The sequence below is a fragment of the Propithecus coquereli genome, unplaced genomic scaffold (assembly GCF_000956105.1).
Source record: "Propithecus coquereli isolate 6110/MARCELLA unplaced genomic scaffold, Pcoq_1.0 Scaffold94, whole genome shotgun sequence".
Taxonomy (NCBI): domain Eukaryota; kingdom Metazoa; phylum Chordata; class Mammalia; order Primates; family Indriidae; genus Propithecus; species Propithecus coquereli.
The window spans coordinates 5,244,642-5,254,697 of NW_012155729.1; the positions used below are offsets into that span (position 1 = coordinate 5,244,642).

General features: G+C 36.9%; 1 protein-coding gene across 4 annotated transcripts in view; it reads right to left on the bottom strand.

The window, feature by feature from the left end:
* Positions 1-1,924: 1,924 nt before the first annotated feature.
* The window catches only part of ESRRG (estrogen-related receptor gamma), a 562,217-nt gene continuing 554,085 nt past the window's right edge, over positions 1,925-10,056 (bottom strand). Inside the window, exon 8 of one of the 4 annotated variants that reach the window (XM_012664914.1) lies at positions 1,925-2,463. In XM_012664914.1, coding sequence (XP_012520368.1) covers positions 2,219-2,463 — 245 coding nt within the window. In that variant the 3' untranslated portion in view covers positions 1,925-2,218. The remainder of the gene's footprint in view (positions 2,464-10,056) is intronic. The other 3 variants (XM_012664913.1, XM_012664915.1, XM_012664912.1) reach the window with 3 other exon arrangements.

The window sequence follows — 10,056 nt, forward strand, 5'->3', positions numbered from 1 at the left end:
AGTGAAAGCCATATATACAGCATTTAAAAATTAGACTTATCTATATTCTTGAAATATTCAAAGTTTTATTTCTAAGCTATACATTGGTATTCTATAATAAACCATTAGAGAAATTATTCCTTGTTTTGAAAATATTATGATTTTGATGTGTATCTGTTCATAATGAGTACTTGTTTGGAGTTTCAATCTCTTAATTATTATTAGGAAGAACCTTATTACTGGTAAGGAATAGAATATACTACTGTAGTCTCCTGAGGAATTGTACATCCAATATTGTCTCTAATTCTACCCTGTGTCTAAAAGCACACACCACAAGAATCCAAACACCACAAGAACAAGACGACAGTCTTTGAATGCAACATAAAATTCAGAAAAGCACAGCAAACATGAAACATTGAAAAGCTGAACTACATTTCTTTTGTTTGTTAGGATTACAATTTTAATTACATCTGTGTACATAGAATAAGACTGTTCACATAGTACAGGGAGCAGCTACTAACACTGGTCCATTGGTATAGCATTTGATGGAGGTTACTGTTTATTGGTTATTCAGCGACTGTAGATTTCGGGGGCATCTAATTGATTTCTTCATTAGATTACACCTCTTAACAGTCTGGAACCTGACTGACTTTCATGCTGTGACAATACTGGTTGAAAAGCACATATGTTGGCTTAGCTCTTGGTAAAAACTGCAGATTAATTTAAACAAACATTCCTAAATGAATGAACTCATATGGATTAGGTCTTAGAATTTGGTCAGGCGTCTGCTGTCTTTGATGATTTTTTTTTTGTTGTTAAATTCTGGCATTTGCCTTATTGCCTCTTAAATGAATACTGGCTCACAGCTCCTTCTGAGACAAGGTCTATAACTTTTCAAACGTTTAGGCAGTATCTCATTCCTAACTACTGTGGCAGCTAGAAATCTTATGGCAACTGTACCTCCTAGGCAGAGAGGTGCACTCCTGATAATTCTACGGATTTGTATTCCACGTGCAGTGCTTATATATGTGACTACTCAAAGTCACTGTAGGTGTAATCTAATCCTTTGTGTCAGTGAACATTTAGGTAAACTGGAGCTCGTGTTAAGAAATTGATGTTTGGGACCAGACTGGCACACAACATAAATTGCATCCGTGATAATATGCACCTTCCCTTCAACTATTGCTTGAGTAAGTTAAATTCCCATATTAATAAATGGCTGAAAAGTGGTAAAGCTGGTACAAAAAAATCTCCATTTGTAAGAAGAAACAAAACATTTTTTAAAAATCTTCCTTCAGGATTCATTTGTCCTTCATTAGTGTTCATAATTGTTCAAAGCCAGCACAAAATCGCAGTATTCTTATTTTTCTTTAGTATTGCATGAATGAATAAAGCTTAAACTATTCCCTGAAAAAGTTACATAGTAGCTAAACTAACAAATACCTGGAAGACTTGAAAAAACAATTAAGGAATCAAATGGCTGTAACTGATCTGGATGGAAAAGCAATGATAAGAAGCAGCCGATGCAACGTTGCTTAAGTTGTCTAATTAGAGGCTGCTCCCATGAAATCTAATACTGCACTCAGTCAATTCGTTTATGTTGCACTGTACTTTTAGGTACGTTGGTTCTCTCTCTTTGATTCCTTAGTCACTGGGGACGTTATGGTTCACAATAAGTTCACTGGCATCCATATTATGGATCTCCATCCTTTGGCAGGGCTGGCTTCCATCTCTCTTCGGTTAGAGACCTCTTTTAAAAGTCCAGCAGCAGAAGGAAGGAAAGGAAAGGAAAGAGGGAAGGAAGGACAATTTTTTTTTTTTTTATAACTAAAGCTATTTAAAATTTAGAAGAAAGGAGGAGGATGAGAAAAGAGATGGAAAAGAGTAGAAGAAAGGAAAGAAGGCAGGCAGAAAGGCAGGCAGGCATGAAATGGAGGAGAGGGGGAACCAGTAATGAAGGAAGCAAGAAATGAGCAAGGGGGAAGAAGAAGAAAAAAAAGAGGAAGAGAAATGAAAAAAAGGGAGAAAAGCAGATGAGAGAGAAAATACAAAGAAAGAAACTTATCAGGAAGATACGGAGGAATCCGAAAGCTGCTTCATAGTCTTGCTGCTAAATTATCAGTGCAGTCTTTGTTGATTTTTGATGTTGTTAACTAAACTCTAAGTTTCTTCGACATCACTCTTGGGTTTATTTTCCCTTTTTCAAGGTGCAGGATGGGAAGGCCCAGGAAGCTTTTAGTCAGACCTTGGCCTCCAGCATTTCCAAAAAAAGTTTGTGCATGGGGACTTTGCCTTCTAGTTTGATGTTGTAGAAATGCTGCACAGCCTTGGTAGAGGTCTGCCTGAGGAGTGGCAGCGTCATCAGCATCTTGCCAGCCCGACGAGGGTCTTCCATGTGCTGGCCAGCTTCGTAATCCTGCAGGGCCTCATGTAAGACATCCTGAAGCTTCTGAACAGCTTCGACATCTTCTATGTGCATGGAGTCTGTACAATGGAGCAAAAAATATAAATAACCATATTAATAAAAACAAACCTATATAAATTAATTATCCTCCAACTTCTCTAAGCTTGAAGCTGTGATTTGTTCAGAGTCTCACATTTCTAAAATCTCTATTTTTTTTTCTAATTTCCCAACAGTAGATAATTTCTAACACTGGTTTAAAACATGGGAATTGTTACAAAAGACCTATTTTTTTTAAAATGTGTGGTTTTTTCCCACCTAATGCTGAGTATGAGAAGGCTTTCTTTTAACAGATGACAATCTTGACTATTTTATTCATTGCTTCATTCATGTATTTTTTCATTCATTCAATATGGAAGGCCATCTATTAAAAGTATTATTCTATGTGTTGTGTGAGCCAAAGTTGTTTAAAATCCTGATATTGCCTGCAAAAAGCTGCTATTTCCCAAAGGGAGAAAAATGTTGCTGCCTAAGATCTTGAGAACTCCATGGGAATACATTGAATCTAGCACTGTACAGAAATCACAATAAACTGTTTATCCTTTTAGGATTTTTAATGTTTGAGTAGCAGTTCATTAAAACATCCTTACATAGTCTATTTCCCTGCTGAAAAACAAATGGAGTCTTTAAATTGTCGAGTTCTGAAATATTTTTCACATTTGTAAAGGTGAACTTTGCCCTTAAATGACTAATTTGAAAATCTAATTCAGTCAAGCAAAGAAAGGGTTAACAAGGTTGCCACAATTATTCTTGTGAGAAATGTGAGATATGGGGAAAAAAATAAAAGTTACAGCTCTAGCTCTAAAGCAGACACTTAATTATATACAAGTTTGAATCATTTAGCACGTTTTATTGATTCTGATGACAGTTTATCTGTTAATTACACATAATGGAGTCTTTGGGGGATTCTTCATGTTTAATAATTCTAGTTCTCTGAGAATGCTGAGCTCTAAGATATATGTAGTTAGCCTAATCTTTCATACAATTCAAATATAGATCACATGAACAAAGAGAGGAAATATAATTTAAAATCAAGTGGCTAAACATATAATAAAAAATTATGGCAAAGTAATTAAAAGATAGACACATAACTAGTAACATGTTTTTTAAAGTTCTTTGTATTTTGTTTATTTTTTCATTTACATTGTCATTTTGAATTATTTCACCGTGTCATTGATGAATTGACCACTATTTACATTAGGTACTAAATGAAACATTTTAATCTGGAATATAGTTGTTTGTAAATATGTACCGCTCAAGACTCAGTGTCTGCCTGGTAGAGCCAAAAAAAGGAATTCTTCAAAGTGGGAAATGGTGTTGATAGCGGTGCCCTAGAGTGAAATTTCAGACAGTCCCCAACACACACCTGGCCTCTCCCTGTGGACCGTTTCTACCCAGCCTCTCTCCAGTCTAGTTCCTCTCAGCAAGGCAATTTCATCCACTTCCTATGGTGTCACCTCTTAGAAATGAGCACACATGCTTTCTGAAGTTGTCTGAGGGTCAGTAATGTTAGTGATGGAAAAACAGTCATGGAGATGATGCTCTGGAATTTTTTTTCTTTCCCTCTGTGTTTGTACTAAAATGCTGCCTGAAGGAAAAATGGGAGGGAGGGAGCAAGGACACACACCCGTGGTGAGTCTCTAGGTACACAAATGATTGCAGTCAGGACCTTGCACATAAGGGAATGGAGATGAGGGGACTTTTCCAGTCTGTCTTGGGACTACAGGTGGCTCTCTACATGAAAACAGGGGAATACATGGATGGGGAAAACAGAAATTACAATCTGTAGAGACAAAACAAAATTAAAACAAAATAACTTTTTCAACTAGATGAAAAGAAAAGCAGGATAAAAATAATAAAGTTGCCATTCATTAAGCACCTATTTCGGGTGTATATTGTCTCATTTTATCTCTGATGAACCCAGATGGCAGGTGGCAACGGTATTAAGTGTCAGAGTCAGACTTAAACTTGGGTTTCTTTGAATCAAATGATACTGCTAGAATGTACGACACCGAACATGGCACTTCCTTTCAAAAATGATGAGATGAAATTGTCCTCTGAGCTCATTTCATTCAAACTTGCATCTTCATCAGCAATCTTCTTTACAACATTCCTAATGGAAACATTTCCAGTTGTACGTAAAGTATGCAGAATATTCTACTTGACAAGGGACGACACAAATTATTAGAAATGTCTTCTTCATAGTTTCCCAAATCTGTCTCCAAATTCCATCCTTTGGTCCTGGTTCTAACTACTGGAATGATACAGGATAAATTTCCTTTTTCTATGTGGAGTATCTTTAAACGCTTGAAGTCAGCTACGCAGCTACCTCAGCCCTCACTGCAACTCCTGCCTTTCCTACTACTCTTACCCGGCGGGAGATATATTATAGGATGTCACAGGAAATGAGGCGAGAACAAATAGCAGAGAGATATGCTCACAAACAGCAATTAAGACTTCAAACTATTCTTTAAAGGCTGTGATTTAGCTTGAGAGATTTAAAAATGATTTAATCATATTACTATGATAATTTAACTTCCCATTTACAGAAAAGATTCTAACTCATTTTAGCTTTACCCATTCTCAGATCTGCTAATACTTTAAATGCAAACTCACTAAATCTGAACTATTTAATTAGATCATGATTCAGCGGCAGACTGCTGAAGAAAATATTAATCTACGTTAGGGATCCTAGTTCAAGTTCTGGCTCTGTGGCTTTAATCTCTGTTTCGTTCTTTTGGCTAAATTTACACATTTCCAGGCTCAATAGAACTGGCATTAATTTAAGTAATTTTTTAGCTTTAGTTGTTGGTGCTGGTTTCTTCTTAACTGTGCTTTAAAGAAACACTTCTAGTATTTGTGTTAATGAGAACTAGCTAAACTTAATGGAGATCATTGGTTTATCAACTAACTAGACAGGGCTAGGCTGCATGTTACAAACACTAGGTGAGCTCCTAAAAAACTTGGTTACTAGGCCCAATTCCAGATCAATTAAATCAGAATACTGGGGCTTGAACCAGGACAACAGTATTGCTAAAAATCTAGGTGATTCTACTGCCAACCCAGGGTTGAGAACTACTGAATTAGACATTAAGACAAATGAATGCTGTTCAAAAAGAATCACAATTTTAAAAGATAACCAGAGCGCAAATGATACATATATTATTGCCCATATATTAAGTTTCAACACCTAATAATGAAACAGTGCCTTTTTGTAACTTCCAATATTTTACTCTGTGAAGAGGATCCTAAAGGAATGTATCTAGTTAAGATTGCTTACTTTGGGAAGACAGCTAGGTATCTTTATACTTATAGCCCCAAATTCGATGAGACCTAGAGACACTGCAAAAGAAGATTTTATTTTTATATCTTACCTAGAGTGAAACACTACCCTTCTCTATGATAAAAATATTACTCATTGTGGGCATGGACACAGCTACTCCAGAATACCCAAGTCCTATTGGAAACCATCTTCAGAACTTATAGCTCATTCTTGGCAATACTTTCTCAATGGTGCCAAATCTCATTTTGAGGATGGAAGTGAATATTAGACATAGACACAGTATGTTCAGAGTCAACACACTCAGAGTAATCTTTTCTGTGGAACACAGGTGCTGATCTTTGGGGTTTGTAAACTGCCCACAGGAGGTGGGGTAATAAGGGTAGGATCAGTGCAACTCCAATAATTAAAGTAATGAAACAGAACATGATAGAAAGACCAGAAAAGTGAACAAACATCTATTTTCTAAAAGAGAATCTGTGCCTCAAAATTTCTGTATGCAATTTATGAGAAGTCTAACAGAGTGATCCTTTGGGTAGCAATCAGCTAGGGTGCTGAGGAACACTGGTTGACTGCCACGGTAAATTGGCTCTTAATTAACATAGACAGTAGAAATTATTTAATCTCTCCAAATCTGCACATAAAAAACAGAGCAACTAGATGGCAAAACTAAAAAGTTAAGGGACATTTACAGCAAAACTAGGTGACAGAGTATGTCCAAAATACACACACACACACACACACACACAATCAGGTCTATGCGTGTCTGTGTTCCTAGCTCTGTCCACTGAAGGGGCCTAGGAAGAATGGCCAACAGAGAACTGTACCTCCAGTACCTAGGCTGTAATCTGATTCAAGGTCGCAGCCACTAAATATTTAAAATGAATATGGAATATCTTGTCATACCAAATAGGAAGGATAGTATCTACAACTACTAGGTCATTCAAAAAGATTCCAGAAGCCACCATGAACAAGTTCCCACTGACAAAAATGGGACAATTTGAGTTTCAAAAAGGATCACAATTGCGATGAAAATCCATTAAGAATGCCTGAATAGGGCCAGGCACGGTGGCTCAGGCCTGTAATCCTAGCACTCTGGGAGGCCGAGGCGGGCGGATTGTTTGAGCTCAGGAGTTTGAAACCAGCCTGAGCAAGAGCGAGACTCCGTCTCTACTAAAAATAGAAAGAAATTAATCGGAAAACTAAAAATATATAGAATAAAATTAGCCGGGCATGGTGGCGCATGCTTGTTGTCCCAGCTACTCAGGAGGCTGAGGCAGAAGGATCACTTGAGCCCAGGAGTTTGAGGTTGCTGTGAGCTAGACTGACGCCACTGCACTCTAGCCTGGGCAACAGAGTAAGACTCTGCCTCAAAAAAAAAAAAAAAAAAAAAAAGAATGCTTGAATACACATATTTATAACATTAAAAACACAGGACACCAATTATTTATTATAAATAAAGAGAAATAATAAGCATTTATACTACTTTTCCTACACAAGCTGTATCACTGGTAACCAAATAAGAGATAAGAGAAAGCATTACTTTATAAATATTCCAACTACTGAATGAAAAAAGAAAAGAAAAAATACACAATTACAAATCACCATTTTGCAACCTCCAATGGTTAATGAATTCAGGTAATGAACACCAACAGTCGCTAACATTACAGAGAGACAGACAACCACACAGTATGTGCCTCCCAGTGAACAACACACCACCTATAGATGCCATAGGGATAGAACCCGAGTCTGATTAGGTCTCTGTATCCAGTGGCCAATTTGCAAAACATGCAAAGGGTAGAGAAACATGAAGAACTGCACCAAGAGTACGCAATCATCAGCATCCAGACTGTGGGAAACCCTGTAGGTCAAATTCCCTGGCATCTTCAACAGACAAAGTAGAAGAAAATGAAAATGAAGGAGGGGCTTTTAAATTAAGGGAGACTTAAAGATCTATCCATACGAATTTTCTTTTGTAAATGATCAAGACTAAATTGTAATAACTAAAGATACACATTTAGTAATAAAACCATAATAAGATACAAGGAATTCATGACTATACAAATCGAGAGAGAATAGTGGTTACTTTTGTGGGAAGGGAGGGGGCTGAGATGGGGACAAGGCACCTGGAGGGGATTGTGAGATTCGTCTCACAAAAAATTTTATTTTTTGGCTGTGCTTCTATACTCATTCTGGTAGGCTGAAAAATGGCCCCAGAGATATCCAGCCCATCATCTCTGGAACCTGTGAATGTTATGGCATAATGAACTTTGTAGATGTGAGTAAATTAAGGATCTTAATATGAGGGTTATCCTGGATTATCCAGGTGGGCCTTCAATGAAAGCAAGAATGTCCTTAAAAGGGGTAACCGAGGGGCAAAGGAAAAAGAAGGCAATGTTACCACGGAGGCGAAATGCCACATTGCTGACTTTCAAGATGGAAGAAGGTGCCCTGAGCCAAGGAATGCAAAGAATGTAGCTCTAGGAGCTGGAAGAGACAAGGAAACAGACTGTCCCCTAGAACCTCCAGAGGGAGTGCAGCCCTGTCCACACCCTTAGACCCAGGTGGAACCAATTGACATCTGACCTCCAGAACTGTAAGAGAATAAACGTGTGTTGTTTAAAGCCATCAAGTTGTGATAATTTGTTACAGCAGCATAGGAAACTAATACATTCATTAAGTTACACATTTTTGTGTGTTTTCTAAAATTTGTGTTTCCTTTCACATTAGAATGGTGAGAGAGAGCTAGAGAGAGTGAGAAACTTCTGATGGAACGGTCTCTTCTAGAAAGCAGCGAATCAAGCAGTATTCCTATAAAGGCTACAGAAACATGAAGCAGAAATACTAAGGAAGCTGTTCATATATCAAATAGGGAGCTGGGTCAAAAAACTTTTTAGGTTTCTTCCAACCCAGAGAAGTTATGATTCGAATATTGGAAAGAGTAAGAATAATAATTCTGATGTTGTGCTCAACTATGGTGAAAAGAATAGAACTTCCAATTTCACAGCTTTCCATTAAGATACATTTAGTTTTTCAGGAGGCACGTTTTCCTCATTTCTTGTTCTGGCTAAAAAGCCAGGCTTCTCCTACGTTTGCACCAGCCACGCCAATCACTCTTACTATATTTATATAAAATGTTAAACCACAGAAAACCTCCATGGTCATAGTTTTTTTCCTCCAGGGTTCCCTTACAAATTCCAAATTACTGTTATCATGGTTATGTTTACTTTGCATAATGAGCTTTCCCTGCTAGATCTTTTCTATATCCTTACTTAAGGCCTTCTCTCGATTTCTCTCTCTCTCCCCCTACCTTACACTTTTTCAGGAGCTTTCTAACTCCTTTGACTAGAAGTGGTGAAGACAATTACAGTATACTGAATAAATAAATGTTGACACCAACTTGGGTGGTGAACAGTTCAACCTTCCAACACATCAGAGATGATCTGTACCATGCTAATGACATTTTGTAACAGATAGCTCATTATTTTAAGACCTGTACATGATGTTATGTTATACTCCCTGGAAATAAGCAACTGCGGAGTATTTTATGTGCTTATTTCCCAGGCTGGAAATACAAAGATATTTGCAGCAAATATTTCCTCTAACATGGCAAGGCATAGTAATCATTGAGCATGAAAAGAAACATTTAAGAACTTTTATTTTTTACCTAAACATCTGCATATCATAATTTGTTTGAAATTTAAGGGTTGTATTAAATTTTTAAAAATCACTTCCCAAATACATCATCTTAAATAAAATTAAAATTATCCAAACAGTAATGGCAGGCTTGAGTAAAAACCAAAGAAAAGTAGACTAGGAGATGGAAAGTTGTAATTTTGTTTTCTTATTTACCTGATACTATTAATATGGTTTGATCTAAGTAAAAGTTAGGGAAAAACATCTACCTGACACAAAAACCTACATATATTCATTTCTCATAAAATGCTACAATCTCATGGTAAATATTTCATCTCTAATTCTGTGTGTCACTTTCCTGGGTGATTTTATAGTACCATAGCCCCAAGAAGATGGCAAGATAAGAGAAATAGGCACAAAATTCTCAACTAAATTCGAAATACTAATTTAGGTTCCCAGATGTGAAACTGCAATGGCTCAAGGCTTCTGCATTGACCCTTTAAAAGACAAGGTATATAATTATTTGTAGAATAAAAATAGCTTATTAATAGCAAGGGACAGAAGGTCTAACCCTCTGCCTCATAGTAGCCACACATCTTTTGTCAGTTTACTTCAAATACTTGTAAAATGATATTGGACAGTCTATTACATAGGCATGTTGTAGGAATAAAATGAGATTCCCCAGCAGGTACTTAAGAAA